Genomic DNA, 18,851 nt, shown 5'->3' with positions numbered 1-18,851 from the left:
CTCCCCCTTCTCTCTCTTGTTTCTCTCTTTTTCCTCTCTCTCATTCTCTCCCTCTTTCCCTCTTTCTCTCCCCTTTTCTCTCTCTCACTCTTATTTCTGTTTTTCTCTCTTTTTCCTCTTCCTCTCTCTTTTTATCAAATGGGATCCATTCTATGACTGCCTTAATCCGCCATCAGTTCTTCTTGCTATGTGACCAGCCTATTTCCATTTCCATTTTTTTTGCTCTCTTGATGATATTGTATACTTTCATTTGTTCTTTAATCCATGTGCAGGTCTTTCTATCTTGTCTTGTAATGCCAAGCTTGTATCTTTCCATGGCTCTTTGCACCACTCGTACCTTTTGTATCAATTGTGAAGCTAGTATCCATGTTTCCCTTGCATATGTGAGAGCAGATAGACACACTATATTAACATATATTAACTATATGTTTTTTATATTGCCTATATATATTACCTATGTATTTGTTGGGCTTTAAATATTTATTTGACAATGTATGAGTTTAAAGTGATCCCTGACTTTTGTTAAAGAAATCAGTAATTTGCCAATTATATCATTATAATAAAGATCTTTTAATGGTATATATTTTGACTGAATAACATTACTCTCATCATGACTAGTGTTTTTATTCCCTCTGAAACTTAATATAGATTTCCCACCCTCAGAGGTATGTAATTTCTTTAATGGTATAGATATCAGATCTGATAAGGGAAAATGTCATTAACTAGGCATATTTACTGAGGTGAATGGCTTATACAATAACAATCTTTAATGCCAAAAGAACTGTGACACAGAAAAAAGCAAAGTCTGAGGCCCTATAGATCAGGATTAATTTTAACAAGCTAATAAATTAACTCAGCAATTCTCAATATTTTCCATCATGTGGACTACTACATGATAATTGAAGTGGTACAGAAAGCTTCTGCCCTGCCAGGCAGAATTCTTTAGTTGATGGAGTCCACAACATTTTATTTATATCCCACTTTTATTATTTTTACAAATAATTGAATATGGCAAATGTATCCAAAACACTTTCTTCCTCCTAATTTCCCATCAACACCAACCCTGTCAGGTAGGTTGGGCTGAGAGCTAGTGATTGGTCCAAAGTCATCCAGCTGGCTACCTTCCCTGCTATCTTTATTGGCTAAGGAATATGTAAGATGCTTTACACTGGACCCGTTTTATCTTTCTATCTGATTTCTAAATATAAAATATAAATTCACTCTGTGACCCTTGAAGGAGTAATTAAAGCTGCAGGAAAGGTTAGGGCAGAATCTACAGACAAAAGAGAAAGGGCAAAACCGAGCCCCCAGGACCTTGGAGAGCAGCAAATAAATTGGGCTGACTGAGCTTTTATTCTGTTACAGGAATAATTTAATGCTTTCTTCCACGCAGTGAAGATTTATATTAGACAACGAGGACTTTGTTTTGATTAGCTCCAGTGCCTAAAGAGTCTAAACCGTTGATGAGCCCTCACTTCATTTTTCAGCCTCATGCTTTCAAAAGGAAAGGAATATGGAGATTCTGCTGAAGTGTCAGATTTAACAGATTAATAGACTTGGAAAGGACCTTGCAGGTCATGCTCAAGCAGGAGACCCTACGTCTGCCTCTACCTAGGACCGAACTCACAACCTCCTGATTGTGAGGCAAGAACTCCACCTCTAGGCTACCGGGTCTTGGCATATGTCTCTTGGGTTCTTCGTCCAGCAGGCTCCTGAATATGGGGCTGAGTCTTTTGTCTTATGCTGCAGTTCAAGGGCTTCAAAACATGATAGGTCCTTTCTGATTCAGAGGATGTCATAGTCCAAAGGCAGGGGAGATACTTCACATCTGCTGTGGAGGCAACAAAAGAGATTCTCCTAGCACCACCAGCCAACATTTGGAAATGCTTCATTTTAAACTTGTAAATATGTTTAAGTTACTTTTTCCTTACAAAACATCCAGAGCAGTGGTGAAATCCAATTTTTTTTACTACCGGTTCTGTGGGCATGGCTTGGTGAGCTTGGTGTGGCTTGGTGGGAGTGGCTTGGTGGGCATGGCAGAGGAAGGATACTGCAAAATCTCCATTCCCACCCCACTCCAGGGGAAGGCTATTGCAAAATCTCCATTCCTTCCCCACTCCAGGGGAAGGATACTGCAAAATCTCCATTCCTACCCCACTCGGGGGCCAGACAGAAGCGGTATTTTCCAGTTCTCCAAACTACTTAAAATTTCCGCTACCGGTTCTCTGAACGGCTCAAAATTTCTGCTACCAGTTCTCCAGAACCTGTCAGAACCTGCTGGATTTCACCTCTGATCCAGAGCACTTTATACTGAGCACAGGTGTGCTGAAGAAAATCATTGTACATATGTATAAAAGAATATTTTATTCTTATTTATATTACACATGTATGCTTACAGTATAAAACATTTTATCAAAAAAAAGTACAACGTAAGCTGTAAATAAAAAAATAATAACTGAATATACTACAGTTAACATGATTTCTACAAATGTTACCAAATGGTTGTTAAGCATGCTTCATTTACCTTGCCGAAGATAGTTTGTATATATAACAAATATGTATATATGTACTGTATGTAAGATTTGGGGAGGAAATCAATGGTATAGTTTACTAGTTGACAGAAACAATTCAGTAAGATCTTGTTGTCTTGGGATTTCTTTGAAAGATATAGTTTACAGACTCTAAACTGTGGCTGTTGTCCTTGTCATCTCTTAATTGACTATTACAGTTTACTTTTCATAAGGCTGCTCTTGAAGATGACCTGGAGTCTACAATTGGCACAGAATGTGCCTATCCACCTGCTGATTTGTGCCAATTTATTTTAAAGCATTGTCTATAGTTGTTAATTATTAAATCTTTTATAGCTTGAGTCATCATTATTTTTCAAATGATTTGCAGTACAGTGGTACCTTGATATTTGAAACTCATCAAATTTGGTAGTCAACACATTTTGATACAAAAAAAATTTGTTCCGGGACTCAAATATGTTTGGCTCTCAACTCACAAGCTAGAACTTGCCAGTGTCGGCTGCCTTGTGACTCACTACATTATTCCTTATGGGGAAAAATTGTATGGTACTCATTGTTTTTGGTATATGTTGAGCCTCCCGGAACCAACTAATGATGAGTACCAAGGTACCACTGTATGGTGAATCTGCCCACCCAACCTGACAGATCATGAGTCTAAGGCATGGAGGATAGTCTAGTTAGGAGCTGTCCCTTCATTCATTCATTACAATAATGAATGACCTTGTTTCCCAAGGTCAAAATGTTTCCCACTCTGCTAATATTTAGGAAGTCTATTTAAAAATGTATTTTTCCACAAGGTCTTTTGCTAGCAGCAATGATCAGATTTCAATGTGTATTTTGAATTAGTTATTGTTTTCACACTTTTTTAATTGTAAACCACATAGAATCTTGTGTGAAAGTGACATAAAACGGATTATATATGGACTTGCATACATAAACATTTCCCCCCATTCTGTTTATAATCATTTACTATATATCTTCCTTCCTAAAGTTCAAGGCAACCAAAGTAAAATGAAACATTACCCTTATTACAACTCTATAGCATGGGCATGGTTTCTTTTGATCATCCAGGGCCATACAGTGAATAACATATCATGGCTGAAAATATTAATCTAGATATTAGTGGTTCAAATCCATTACTCCATCAACGGGGCCTTTTTAACCAGTAGACAGGAGTTTCATTATGCCTTTCCTCTTTTAAAGTTGTTGGTCCTAGACTACATAAAACTACTAATAGCTCTGATGTAAAGTGCAGAGCTCTTCCAAAAATTGTTTCCCATTTGTAATATGATAGAAAAGAAAATGATTAAATGCATTGGAAGTAATCATTTTATTCATAATTAAATTTTAATTTCATTTCATTTAAGCGTTGGCCTAACCTTGATCTATTCCTTTGTCTTGGACACAGGACTTTTAAAAATATGCCTATTGGCACATAATCCAAAGGCTGAATGCTGCCCTTGATTTTGCAAAAGTTTTCTAGTCCTAGTGCCGGTACCCTTTTAGCAGTCAGGGATTTCTGAATTGTTTCCTGCAGGATTAATAGCAAGTTTGGTACTGCATTTTGAGCAATGTCATTCTGAGGGGGGGAAATGTATTGTGATAAATAAGAAACTCTTCCCTGGTAGTGATAGACAATTCAGATTCAGAGCCTCAACATAGCAACTAAGTAAGAGCAAAGTATCACTTGTGTGAAGTCTCACTTTTTAAATTCAGAGATTTTGGGAAAGATTATACAAAGAATATGTAATTATACAAACTACACAATTAATCTATCCTATGTCTGTTCAAGGTTTAATCTACTTAATCCAATATTGTTATACCCTGAGTAGGAGAATAAATATTTGATTGACCTGATAGGCATGCTATCTATCTTGAATATAAGGATTCACTCTTCTTGAAATCAGTGTTTCCCCAGTTTATTATCCTTTGGCTATTTAGGGTTGCAACTACCAAAATTCCCATTCAACATAGTCAATCTATATTAGATGAACACAAGTTCATATTCAGGCATGGGGAAAAAAGTGAACTAGAGAGGGTATCTCCAAGCTTTTATATATTGGGTAAGATGGCCAGCAGTAACACGAAAGTGGATCCCAGGAATAAAATTAAGTCTATACCACATAAGTATCTTTTTTCTAATTTCTGATTCACCATATTTTGTAGTGTTCCTTAACTGTGTTGCATTATAAATACAAAACTGAGTTAAATACATGAATTCACGTAAGAATTTACATCTGTATGATAAAGCACCTATAAACTATAGGGAACATGGACATTCTTATAGCTATAGATTGCAATTGACATTTGCAATCATGATAGGTCCTTTCTGATTCAGAGGATGTCATAGTCCAAAGGCAGGGGAGATACTTCACATCTGCTGTTGAGGCAACAAAAGAAATTCTCCTAGCACCACTAGCAAACCTTTGGAAATGCTTCATTTAAACTTGTAAATATGTTTAAGTTAGTTTTTTTTCTACAAAACACCCAGAGCACTTCATACTGAGCGCAGGTGTTGAGCAACATATTTGCAATGTAGCAAAAGTTATCCTATGTCAGGAGCAAAAGATCAGGTCCACACATGAAAGTCTAATTAAACTGATTTATTGCACAGGAATCTTCTCAACTAACTGTTAACACCTGCTTGGAGATAGATAAGGGTCAACGGAATTCAAGGAGGGGTTGGGCTTATTTTGCTTGGGATTCTAGGATGATCCTCCTTTTAATGCTACACCCCTTCCCCCCTCCCCAGGTTCTGCTACTCTTCTCCTACATCCTACCACTTCCTAGTATTTTAGAAGGGCAGAAGGTGAATTGTTTTATTTTGGTTTTGGCATATGTGTGTTTTTCTATCCAGATTGAAAGGACGTTATGCCAGCTGGTGAATTACCATGGGCAGGGTCAACTCTATCACAGCATACTCCAATTATGGTGTAGTTTATATATATATATATATATATATATATATATATATATATATATATATATATATATATATATATATAAAACAAAAACTATTTTTTAAAAAAATCCTTAGAGAGGATTGGAAAGTGTGCCATTGGTGGCTTTTACACGCTGAGTAGATCCATGGCTGAAATTTGCACTAAAACTTTATGCTCTATGAAAACTGTGATTATTAAGATAAAAGAGTTAGAAAACATAGTTTCATAGTCCAGAAACTAGACATAAGCTTTAGGAAACTGTAGATTCTTCCCAGATAAAATTAAAGCCACCTAATGACTAAACTGTGTAGTGACACTATCCACAAAGATTTTTTTAAAAAACAAATCCTCTGTAATTACCTGCTTATTCCAAATCTCTACTGGTTGCACTGAAATAATTGAAATGTTGTGAGACATTCTCTGTACAAGCTTCATTTCTGCTGCCCTTGTCTGTACAAATCTCCACGAGGGGTTGCCATCAGCAAAATCAATGGCAAGGATCATATTTCAGAACTGTGAAATTTGCTTTCCAGAGCATGGACATTCAGTATGAAGGGCACAGTACCATTGTATTTACAGGTGTTGCTGTAATAGACAATCTTATAAAATATATCATTGGTGTCAATAAAAAGAGTAGAGAGAACAAAGTGCTCTAAAGAAATACCTGGAAGAATATCATTCTCTACACATCTTTCCCCACTTTCACAGTGTTAAAAATTGATTTCAGGATTTCTGTCTTTCAGAATTTTTTCAATATATAAAACAAATCCATCAAAGAAAAAGAAACACTGGGATCCATGACCAGATGAAATGAAGATATTTCATATCCAGAGCATCTCGGAACTCAGCAACAATGTTACTTCTGCTTTTCTTCCTTTATTTCACATAATTTCTTCTTTATCTTAAGATTCACAGTCACTGTATAAAATTTTTAAAAGATTAAACTTCATCTCAACATTTGAGGAAAGGTTTTTTGTTTTTTTTTTGAATGCTCACTCTTCATTTCTTCTTTCTAACTATGTTTTGGCCAGTACAGTTTCAATGTTTAACTGAGACTTTTATTTTCTTATTTTCAAGGCTATTTGTCATTAATTAAATATAAGCCATGAATATATATTAATATCAGTATATAAATGTCTGAATTACACAGAATCTACTATCATACAGAATAACAGAATTCTGGATTTGCTGCAAGTAGTAGAATGGTTGTGAAATCTAACAAGAAAGGATTTGTAGTCTTCCATGCTTGCACACAAACTGATCAAGGAGAGAACCAACCCAGAACTAAGGAGAAATTTCCTGACAATTACAACAATTAATCAGTGGAACGGTTTGCCTCCAGAAGTTGTGGATGTTCCAATACTGGAAGTTTTTAAGAAGAGATTGGATAACTATTTGTCTAAAACCGTATAGGATTTCCTGCTAGAGCAGGGGGCTGGACTAGAAGACTTCCAAAGTCCTTTCCAACTTAATTCTGTTAAGATGCTTACACACATTGAGTGAAGAGATCCCCTTGCCTATCTGTTTTCTCAGAAACTCTTCATTTTTTTTCTCAACAAAAATATACTGCTCAAAAAAATTAAAGGGAACACAAGCAGAAGACATCCGAGATCTGAATGAATGAAATGGCCTTATTAAATACTTTGCTCTTTACATACAGTAGTTTATACACTGCTCAAACAACTAAAGGGAACACTACTACTGTAGTGTAAATACAGTAAAACTGTAAAACTACTGTATGTAACGAACAAAATATTTAATAAGGCTATTCATTCAGATCTCGGATGTCTTCTGCTTGTGTTCCCTTTATTTTTTTGAGCAGTATGTATAAAATACATTAACTATGGGCCAGTCCGAAAGTCATAGCTCTCTAACAGGAATCTATGATTGTGATATAAAATTAATCATATTTCCTTCAATACGTCATTAATTATAGAGTTATGGTATCTTCTGTCAGGTTCTGTGCTGAAAAAAGATTCCCACGTGTCAGATCCCCTCTTGAATCTACTTCTTGTTTTTGTTTACCAAATATCTCCTCCTATTTCATCTACCCACCCCAGGTATAATAGCTTGTAGTGGTCTAACTATGTGCATATTTGTAATTATACATCTAAAATGTGTCCCAGTATCATAGGCCCAGGAGCTAGAAGATATCAAGCAGAATATAGAAAAGAATTTGCTGATCAAGAGAGAGATGAGGTTCAGTGATATGGCAAAAGGTTTTAACCTTCAGCTGTTATACAAAAAACACTTACCTATCTTTTAAAGGAGCAAAACAAAGCAAACTTACCCTAAAACAATGGGCAACAAACTCTTATCTTTCTCAGATATAATGCTGGAGATTATATTTACCATTTTTAAAAAATTACCCTTATTTTAAAATCTGTGGTAACTGCATGTAAATTGATTACTTGTACATATCTTAGTCTTCATGTTCCATCTATAGAATACAAGCTTTGACTTGGTTGCTCTGGATTGAACTCTTATGCAACTCTTTTGGTTAGTCCTAGAAATTGTGTTTAAAATGTTGGTTTTTAGAGAAAAGTCAAATGATATTTTACAGGTCACAGGAGATCACATTGTATGTTAATGTGGTATAATAGCTAATTGGGACTTTTCCAACATTTTCCAAGTGATCTTGTTGTACATGATTTTCTTCTCCGACTCTCACTAGCAATACTAGCTATGTTTGGACTGCAAATGGGAGGTGGGATGAGTATATACTTCCAGGGTTTCTGATATGCACTAGATCAGTGATGGCTAACCTTTTTGCCATTGTGTGCCAGGAGAGAGGGGGACAGGGGAGGGTCGCACGCGTACATGCCCATGCGCATGCACACGCAACCCCACCCACCCCCACTCCTATGATGGCCTGGTAGACCCGTTTTTCTTTCTTACCTGCTTCCAGATCCTCTCTATGCATCTGGGAAGGGCGAAAACAGCCTTTCCCACTCCCTTGGAGGCCCTACGGAGGCTGAAAGGGCCCATTTCCCAACTCTCGGTGGGACAGGAAGTGACATTTTTTGCTGTCCCCAGCCTCCAGAACCTCTCTAGGAGTCTCCAGGAGCCTCTCTAGGAGTCTCTAGGAGCCTCTCTAGGAGTCTCTGGAGGCTGAGGACAGGAAAAACATCACTTCCTGTCCCACCGGGAGTCAGGAAATGGGCCCTTTCAGCCTCCGTAGGGCCTCCAAGGGAGTGGGAAAGACTGTTTTCGCCCTTCCCAGATACATAGAAAGGATCTGGAGCCAGGTAAGAAAGAAAAATGGGCCTTCCCCACCCACCCCCAGGCCCTCCAGAGGCAGGAAACAGCCTGTTTCCCTACTTCTGGTGGGCCCAGAAGGCCCAAAAATCAGCTGGCCGGCGTGCACATGCACCCCAGAGCTGAGCTGGTGTGCCCACTAATATGGCTCCGCATGCCACCTGTGGCACGCATGCCATAGGTTCGCCATCACGGCACTAGATTGTAGACCTCTCCACTAGAGCAAACAGTAAGAGATCTTCCCTCCCAGAGATTTTATTCAGTATTATTATTATTTTTTTTGGCCTCTCATGCTGCAGTTATCCCAGAGAAGTTTATTTTTCTACATCGTTTACTTTAGCAAAACATACAATTTCTGTGACTCAGAACCAAGGTATATAAGCCTATACTTGCGCCATCATTTACAATAAGGTAGAGCCATCTAGTGGTAACAACCATTCTTCCCTTCTCTTTTCCTCTCCATTTATTTGGCTTTTTTAATCAACAAGAGATAGTCAGGGAACATCATCCAATGTTTTCTGCTGGACTCTCCACTTGAAAATGTAACTAAGATGGGAAAATAAATTGGATTTATTTGCCTTCTCAAATACAGCAGTATTTTAATAACCTTGAAAAGAGCTGTAGCACTGAGAGTTTAAGGGTTGAATTTGTAAAGGCTCATTTGTAAAGGCTCATTCGTTCTTGGACAGTGACAGCAAGGGGAAAAATTAAGAGCATGTTTTAAATTACGTTTTCATATTATACAATATCTGTAGTATTATTATAAGTTGCATTAGGAAAAAAGTGAAATGATCTCTGTAGCTTGCACAATCGGGTGCAAGTTCATTTAACGTGTTTACTACCATAGCAACCCAGAGAACCTCTGCTCGTCTTAAGCCTTCCTTCCTACAAAACTAATTTAGAAGCCCTGCCCGCCAATTCTCAGGTTTAGAGAGCACAGAAAGGAAGTAGAAGAAAAGAAAAATGCCATTTCCCCCAGTACTATGGACTTGGTTTTGTCCATGGAAAACTGCTCAGTTGCAATTCAATAATTATAGAACTAATGAACAGACACAAGTAGAACTGTGACCTGAATCTCTATGGCATTTCTGATAGACCATTTACATAAGGAAGCTTCTGCTCAATCTCACAAGAGAAGAGTTTAAATTCCCATTGTTTTCTGAAGGAGCCAAAATAAATACAGGTAGTCTGTATACAAAATAAATACAAAATGTCTGTTGTTAAGCGAGACATTTGTTAAGTGAGTTTTGCTCCTATTTTACGACTTTTCTTGCCACCGTTGTTAAGTGAATCACTGCAGCTGAAAAGCTAGTAATCTGGTTGTTAAGTGAATCTGGCTTCCCCATTGACTTTGCTCGTCAGAAGGTCAGAAAAGGTGATCCCATGACCCTGGGACACAGCAGCAGTCATAAATATGAACCGGTTGCCTAACATCTGGATTTTGATCGCACAATCATCATGGGCATGCTGCAAAGGTCATAACTATGAAAAACGGTCATATGTCACTTTTTTTACTGCCGTTGTAACTTCAACGGTCAACTGTTGTAAGTCGAGTACTACCTGTATAGGCTGTGCTTTTGAGGAACATATACTTTTTTTTAATTAGAAGTGAGCGAGATAGCAAGGAATAAAGGGAAAGAGAAAGATGTAACATTTTTGCAATTGTGGATCTACTAACAGTGTCACTTTTAGGAATTGGGAATTATAAGTACCTTGGGTTGGTGTTACAGTCTTTCTCTTCTTTTAAAGCAGGCAAATAATCACTTTCTGCTGTGAAAAGACAACGATCTATTAGCCTTGAGAATTGGCAAGACAGCAATTCAGTTGGAATAGCAATGTCTAATACTATTTGTAAAAAAATATTATGTTTTATTAAAAATGTCAGGAGCAATAGTTGCCTTTGTTTCATTTATCGCAAGGCATTCTCTGCACAGAATATATAAATGGCTCTCCTCTCCAGCATTTTGCTTTTGCCAACCAGCTAAAAATAAAATGGATAATAATAAACTGTCCATTGTATTATTGTAAACAAACAAACAAACAAACAAACAAATATCAAATCACTAGCAAGTACTATCACATATAATGACTAGAATTCCATCTTTTGCCACCTAGTAGAAGATCAGGCTTACTGTCATTCATATTGTTTGACAAGTGATCATGTTGCAAACCACAGATAAGTGACATTGCATTCTATGTGGTGTAGAGGTATATAATATAAGCTACCTAACCCTAATGAAAGCGCTCAGCCTTTATAAAATCAGACCCTTTTGTTATTTTGGTAAAAAACTACATACCCTCCTTTTATGTCCCATGCCATATGTGCAGATATTTTGTGGTTTTCCAAAACGATTTATTTAGTAGGAGTATCTACCAATTTGCTTATATAAGGCCTGTTTAGGTGTACACAATGTAATTGTGTGTTCCATGGGATTTTCTCTGAGGAGACTTGAAAGTTTTGGAGAGGAAAAATACCATTAAAAATATATGCAGTATTGGAAAATTGAATACATTTACTACTGTGGCTCTATAGCAGTGATGGCTAACACACCCGTAATTCAATGCAGGGGCCCCCCGCACATGCGCGTGTGACACCCCTGCACTCCCCCTGCTTTTGGCACACGATGGCACGGTGGACCTTGTAGGCCCATTTTTTGCTCTCCCCAGGCTCCAGAGCCTCTCTAGGAGCCTGGGGAGGGCGAAAACGGCCTTCCCCACCTGCCCGGAAGCCCTCCGGAGGCAAGAAACAGCCTGTTTCCCTACTTCTGGTGGGCCCAGAAGGCCCGAAAATCAGCTGGCTGGCACGTGCATGCCCGCTGGAGCTGAGCTCATGTGCCCACTGATATGGCTCTGCGTGTCACCTGTGGCATGCGTGCCATAGGTTCACCATTACAGCTCTATAGCATGCAACTTGAGAAGTCTGGTCTCAGAACTCCTTTGCAAGTTATCATCAAATTACAAATTGAAATAATGCCAAAGGGAGAAATGATTAAACATATGTGAAATATTAAATTAAACTATATATAATTAATTGAATTTAAATTCAGTCCAATTCACTTAGGTCCTGATGTGGCATTCAGATTAAGTATGTCCTTAATTCCAATTCAAATTAACTATGTCCTTAGTACCAATATGACTGTGCAACTGAAAATGCTACAACTCCCTCCCAAATTTATGGAAATTCTTAGTAATTCAGTCTTCAAGTAGATCTATGCTTTATAAAGCTTCATGAAACAGGAAGGTAAACAAAGTGAGTAACTTTATTAAAATAATTATTCCTGTTCTGGCTCAGAGTTAGAATATGAGATGCCAGTTTTATGAATGCTGTACAAACAAATGAAGAATTAGATTGTTTCTGCAAACTGAAGCTTAATTTTCATACAGCTTAATCAAGACCTGTGATTATGCCTTCCTCAAGCCTGATTTATCATAAAATAATTTCAGTATTTGTTGGACAAACATGGCTGGACATATGATCATAAAAAAAGAACAAATATTCACTTAAATTAATGGGCTGGCACTTTTAAGAATACACATTTTTTAGTCAGGGCGTGGAATTGATCTATGTTAGTTACTAGAGAAACAGATTTATAAAGCTTAGACATTTCCACTCTTAGTTGGAGGAAATTGCATATATACAACTTTTGTTATATCTGCAGATTACATGGGTATCTGCTACAAATGGGTCATATTGATAACAATAATACACATTTTAATAATCCATTAATATCCTGCCTCCATTGCTTTCTCTTATGCAAATAAATACATAAATTCCTACTGTGCAAAGGAACACATTCAATGATCTGCAAGTAGAGCATATATTCAGTCCTACTATAAGGAAAGAGTGAAAGCAATCAAAATCTGGCCATTGAGTAGAAGATAACTTTTGTGCAAAGTAACAAGGGATAGGTTTTATATGAACTGTACTTTCCAGTGTAAAAATGTTGTTGCACAACTTGTATATGAATTGTACCTGACATGTGCCAGGTACAAGGTTTCCTCCTTACATGGCTGGTCTTTTTACACTTATTGTAAACTAGATTCTTGGTGTGCAGGGTTTTAACAATTGAACTAAAACTCACAGCTATCCAGGCCAACCCAACTGGAGTGATGAGTGTTATAATCCAATCTATCAAGGAAGGTGCCAGGCTAGAAGGGGGATTCTAAACCTCTGTTTTGTTTGTTTTCTTACTCTTTTTTTAGAAATGTAAAGATTTCTATGGCTTCCCATCTTAGGGCGTAACTCTGCGTGGCTGACAATAACAATAAAACCACAAACATAGCAAAAACCATAAAAACAAAACTAAACACTAAATCCTAAACTCCAATCATCCTCCTGGGATCAGAATGGGATGACTTGCCACAGCCAAGTCGCCACAGCTAACTCACTGCAGGACAACTTCACAATTCTATTTAATCATTTAAAGTAAGGAAAAATTATTTTAATTTTTGCCATTTACATTTCATTCTGCCCCTCCACTTGCATCCTTTCTTTAATTATTCTATTCCACCATTTCTTTAATATTAGTATAACTCTTGTCCCACAGTGAGTTTTCCTGTGGCGAGTTGGCTGTGGTGAGTTGTCCCGCATCAATCTGGCCATGACAAGTTGGCCGTGGTGAGTTAGCCATGGTGAGTTGGCTGTGGCAATTTGACCATGGCGAATTGGCTGTAGGGAATTGCCCTAACAAACCATCCAATACTCAGCCAAGGATGCCTTCTGTCAGGTTTCGAGGTCGTCTCAAATAAATTGCATTTCAAACAAAGTCTTTGATGAAAAACTTCCATTTATTAAGCACGACATTCTAACTCCGACTCCATCGTAGTCAACACTGACTTCCTGACCCAAACCCCTCCTTTTCCTTTCCCCACTTCTCTGCACTCATTGGCCATCTTCCAAGTCACTCTACCCCTAATCTACTGCTCCAGCTCAAAGGAATTTCCCCCCTCCCATCCATCTCCTAGGAGATATTATCTCCAGGGAAAATAAGTAGGTGAAAAGTCAAACGTCCCTTTCCAGACGCCTCCGCTTCTCCTTCTTATGTCAGCACTAGAGTAAATGCAGCTTGAAGTGCTGACACCTACACATATTTCTCTCCTTTTCTGATTTATTCTGTCGTTTTTCTCTAAGAGCCAAATATTGTCCTTCTTAGACAAACAGCTTGATCCTACATTCCCCCTGCCAAGCAGCTTGATTTAATCCAGCAAAAAAGACAACCATGCATAGTGATTAAAATAAAAAAGCCAAGAAAGCCATCTAAAATATAATTGTATAATGCAGTTTTTGCTTCCAGACTGGACTAGGAAGGAAATTATGAAGGGGGAAAAAATCTTCCATTCCAGATGATGGCAGTTAGGTGGTCAATCTAAAAGATCTACACAAATGGTCCAATGTGGTCATTGCCTACTTTGTAGAATTATCCCAAAGAGAGAACTGAAGAAAAAGCTCTAGAAGTTGTAAATCAGTTGTAAAGTATATTATAAATTCATGCCAATGCCCTCCCTTTAACATTAAAATCCTGCTAATTTCAACAAACACCTGGTACATTTTAAAATATCACAAACGTATGTTCAGAATAAAATATTCTTTATGTAAAGGACACCTTTTTCTATTAGCTCTTCTTTAAAAATTAAGGTTCTTAAAATATAGAGCATGTCTTTCTGCTCTCATTTTATGATGTGTTATTATCTACAACTGTTTAAAATATTTATCAATGTCAGAGACAGATATATCAGGGAAGACAAAAGTCGTAAATCAGATAGGGATAAATACATACCATTTTTTTTCAAGCTGTTCATCCATTTATCCAATTCTTCCATCTCAATTTCCATTACAGAAGGCGTATCTTCCTCAAAAATAGGACTTAATTAAAAAAATAAAAACCAACAAAGATTTTGGAGCCGAAAATTTAGAATTGCTTTTCTTAGTTTTCCGAAAAAATTGTTTATATTGGGCACATGCTCAAGGATAGCTAAGTGTCTACCAACTGGGGGCTTTAGTTTGAAAAAAATAAATATTATTCATTAGATTACATTGCAGTTGAATTAGCAACAGCAGAGCGTAGATATGGTAAGACAGGTACAGTAGATGTGCACATGCAAAAAAGCTAGAAGATTTGGGGTACAAACGCATACACTGATTCAGAGGATTATAAAGATTAATGCTGAACAACTGAAACAGAACTTTTGCTCTTGAGACTAATGGTTAAGCAGTTGGGGGAAAATCATGGAATGTTGTTTTTATATATGATAACCACAATGAGGTTATTGTACATGCAAAGATGGGAAGCTTTGGCAGTACCTACAGTGGAGAAATAGTTGGTGAAGATGATAGAACTTGCTGAGATGGTGAAATTGACCTGTTTGATTAGAGAAAAGTCAATGCAGGTAGTCCTTGACTTATGACCATGAGCCCAGAATTATGGTCATAAGGCAGCCATTAAACAGGTCATCACATTACCATGCCTGATTGTACAGTCTTTTTTTTTTTGCAGAGGTTGTTAAATTAATGCTGTGGTCATTAAGTGAATACAACAGCTGTTAACAAATGCAGAAGTTGTTAAACAAACATTTAAACAAACTATTGCAGCAGTGGTGAAATCCTCCGCGCATTGCCACTGGTTCACTGCCCGTGCATGCCGAGCATGAATGTATGCATACTGCGCCAAACACGCGCTTTGCGCAGAAAAATAAGGCTTAACAAAGTAAGTAGAACAGCAGGGGGGGGGGAACAGCTGTGCCGATTTGCTAGAAAGCAGGATTTCCTGCTTTCTAGTGAATATAAATCATGTGGCACATCTGATTGTCGAAAATACCAGTTTGGACGAACCAGCAGCTTTTATCACTACCGGTTCACGCGAACCGGTGCAAACCGGTAGCATTTCACCCAGTGGTGAAATCTAAAATTTGTTACTACCGGTTCTGTGGGCGTGGCATGGTGGTGGTGGGGGTAATGTGACTGGGAGGGCGTGGCCATTTTTTAAAAACCATTTTAAAACCATTTTTTCTACAACCTCTTCGGCGAAGAGGTTGTAAAAAATGCTTTCAAAAGGCTCTGATGATCCCAGCTGAGTTGCCTGATCGGCAGAGGCTTTTTTAAAAGCCTCTGCTGATCAGGCAACTCAGCTGGGATTGTCAGAGGCATTTAAAAGAAAAAAAGGGTTTTTTTCTTTTAAATGCCTCTGATGATCCCAGCTGAGCCACGCGATCATCAGAGCCTTTTTTTTTTTGTTACTTTTAAAAGCATTTTTTGGCTGAAGAGGTTGTAGAAAAAATGCTTTTAAAAGTAAAAAAAAAAGCCTCTGATGATTGTGCGGCTCAGCTGGGTATTGGAGGGGGGGCAGGGATTTTTGCTACTGGTTCTCCAAACCACCTGCCTCCATCGCTACCGGATTGGGCGATCCGGTCCGAACCAGGAGCATTTCACCCCTGATTTCACCCCTGTATTGCAGATTGTAATGTATAAACATCTTTATTCTGTTGCTGGGTGGATAGATTGATAATTTCTAACATTCCTAAACTGCTAGCTAAAACTGTCTTGGCTCTCCTGCCCACAATAGAATAGGACTGTGTAAATAGTAGCTTGCCTTCTGATAAAAGAGAGAGTTTGTTAGTGTTAATTGGCAACTGTTTTGTCTCTTTGTAAACTCTAAGCAACCTTGTGGCATTTTCCTTCACTAACATCTTAAATTTTAAACCCTCTTCTTCGTCAGAGCTCATTTAAATGTGGCGTTATGGATGCAAATATGTGATATGTTTAACTTCATGTAAATGATTTCCTATGCAAAGGGGAAGATACTTTTGTCCTGTCCAATCAACTTTTCTTTTGTAATCTCCTTTAATGTCTTAATTATAAAAGGGAATGTAAGATGAGTCTCAAGGTTCCCTCTTTGAATGAGAGGAATTCTTTTTATCAGAACGTTCTGAATTCATCATAATAAAATGATCTTCCTGCCTCAGCCTGCTTTATTGAATCTATGCATGCCGAGGCACAAGCCTAGGGCCAGATTTGGCTTCTATGGATTTTTTTTTCTTTCTGGAAACCAGAAATAAACACCAGAACCTGGCAAAATATGCAGAAAAACAGTCATATGACTGCAGGATGCTACAACTGCCATTAGTATGAACTGGTTGCCAAGCACCCAAAATGCAACCACATCATTGCAAAGTGTAGGTATGTATGCGTGTGTCGCCATCCACAATGGGTCATAAGTAGCTCTGGAGAAGTCCATCATCTCTTCAAACAGTCGCTAAGTGACTGGTCATTAAGCAAGGACTGCCTGTGTTTGTATTTATTGTTGACTGGAAAAATTTAAGGATTTTTTTTTTTTTGCATAAAAAAGTAAAAATATGAATTTGTGACCTATGGTTCCGATGATTAGATAAGACAGATTATAGAAAGAAAAGAGTCATGATGTAACTTTAGAGCAGAGGTGGAGAACTATGTCCCTTTTATGACTTTGTGGACTTCAACACCCTGAATTCCTGTGCCAGCTTGCTATAAATAACAAGTGACAAGAAGCAGACCTATAAATTTCTTACCTTTTACCATTTTCACTTCCTAGCTCATCTGAGGAAAAAAAAAAAAAAGAGATGTGCTTAATCCAGCTGAATGGGAATCACTGGAACTAAATCCAACACATTAGAAGACCAAAGATTGGGAAAGGCTACTGCATGCAAACTATCCAACAATGTTACTAGTGAAGAAACTTTAAAATAACCTACAGCACATTTCTGCAGCAGAAGAAATATCCCTATAAGAACTTGTCTGCAACTTTGATTTAAAAAAAAACAACAATACAGAATAAGGCCTAAGGCCAGTGGTGGGTTTCAAATTTTTTTACTACCGGTTCTGTTGGCGTGGCTTGGTGGGCGTGGCATGGCTTGGTGGGTGTGACAGGGGAAGGATACAGTAAAATCTCCATTCTCTCCCTGCTCCAGGGGAAGGTTACTGCAAAATCCCCATTTCCTCCTAATCAGCTGGGACTTGGGAGGTAGAGAATAGATGAGGGCAGGGCCAGTCAGAATTTTTACTACTGGTTCTCCGAATTACTCAAAATTTCTGCTACTGGTTCTCCAGAACTGGTCAGAACCTGCTGAAACCCACCTCTGACTAAGGCCTTTTCCTTGCTCTTAGAAAAATAGTAACAACAGGCCTGCTTCAGCAACAGGCAACCTCCCCTGCCTATGATAGCCCTTAACCTATTTTCTTGCACTCCTTAGTGCCAAGGCGATGATCACATAGATACTATAGGAGTGCACTTCAAGGAATGGACAGATTCTCCATCACTTTTCTTTTTTCAAGTTAAATCCAAAATGCATTATTTGTGTTTCATCAAATATGCTAATATGTGCCTTCATTCTGCTCTTGGGGACTCCAAGACACTCCCCAATGAGTAGCTAAGAAATAAGATTCTACTTGACTCAGCTCACCTTTGTATTTGTCTGCTCAGGGAATTGCCTTATGCCAGTGATGGTGAACTTTTTTGGCACCAAGTGCCGAAAAGGGAGTGCACGCTCATCTGGACCACAACCCAGAAGAGGAACTGCCAATGGCGCATGTGAGCACCCGAAAATGAACTTCCGGTTTCTGGTACGCGCATGCACCCCGACCAGCTAGACTTCTGGGCTTCTGGTGCGTATGTGCTCGCGATGATCAGCTGGCCCATGTGCATGCTCACACAGGAAAATGGAAGACCAGTTCTTCCAGTTTCTGGTGCTGCCACTCGCAAAAGGCCAGCTGATCGTACCAGAAACCCGGAAGAGAAATAGGTGATGCCACACATGCCATTACGGCATGCCATCATGGCCTTATGCCATGCTTCTCAGAGAAGTTAGGCATGCTATTCCTCAGCAAAAGCATATTGATTGGAAATTGGGGGATTACAACCCTGCCACATTTGCATACCCTTGGGTATGCAAATATTAGATGTACTAAGAAGTAAACTAGTAAGAAAGTGAAGAGGGTGGTGGGGGGAGGGAGGGGGAAAGAGAGAGAGAAAGAGATTTTAATCCCAGGTAAAAATTAATAGCTGAAGTAAATTGGATGACTTTGATATACAGATGAAAGAATAGAAGATTAGAAAAGAAGCTCTCTGTCTTATTTTGTTAGGATCCATAACTA

The 18,851-nt window shown here is 38.2% G+C and overlaps 1 protein-coding gene across 15 annotated transcripts in view; it reads right to left on the bottom strand.

Moving 5' to 3' along the window:
* Positions 1-749: 749 nt before the first annotated feature.
* The window catches only part of TMEM154 (transmembrane protein 154), a 30,502-nt gene continuing 12,400 nt past the window's right edge, over positions 750-18,851 (bottom strand). For 2 of the 15 annotated variants that reach the window (XM_087874493.1, XM_087874502.1), the window contains exons 3-7: positions 17,270-17,297; positions 15,034-15,087; positions 14,506-14,591; positions 10,441-10,498; positions 750-1,831 (exon numbers count right to left, since the gene is read on the bottom strand). In XM_087874493.1, coding sequence (XP_087730619.1) covers positions 1,786-1,831; positions 10,441-10,498; positions 14,506-14,591; positions 15,034-15,087; positions 17,270-17,297 — 272 coding nt within the window. In that variant the 3' untranslated portion in view covers positions 750-1,785. Of the gene's footprint in view, positions 1,832-2,347; positions 6,389-10,440; positions 10,499-14,505; positions 14,592-15,033; positions 15,088-17,269; positions 17,298-18,851 lie in introns of those variants that run through there. The other 13 variants (XM_087874492.1, XM_087874501.1, XM_087874499.1 and 10 more) reach the window with 10 other exon arrangements.

This window comes from Pantherophis guttatus, chromosome 8 (genome assembly GCF_059756535.1).
Source record: "Pantherophis guttatus breed Tessera chromosome 8, ASM5975653v1, whole genome shotgun sequence".
Lineage (NCBI taxonomy): Eukaryota > Metazoa > Chordata > Lepidosauria > Squamata > Colubridae > Pantherophis > Pantherophis guttatus.
Note: the sequence above shows the minus strand (reverse complement) of the source record. Positions and strands in the feature narration are given on the sequence as shown.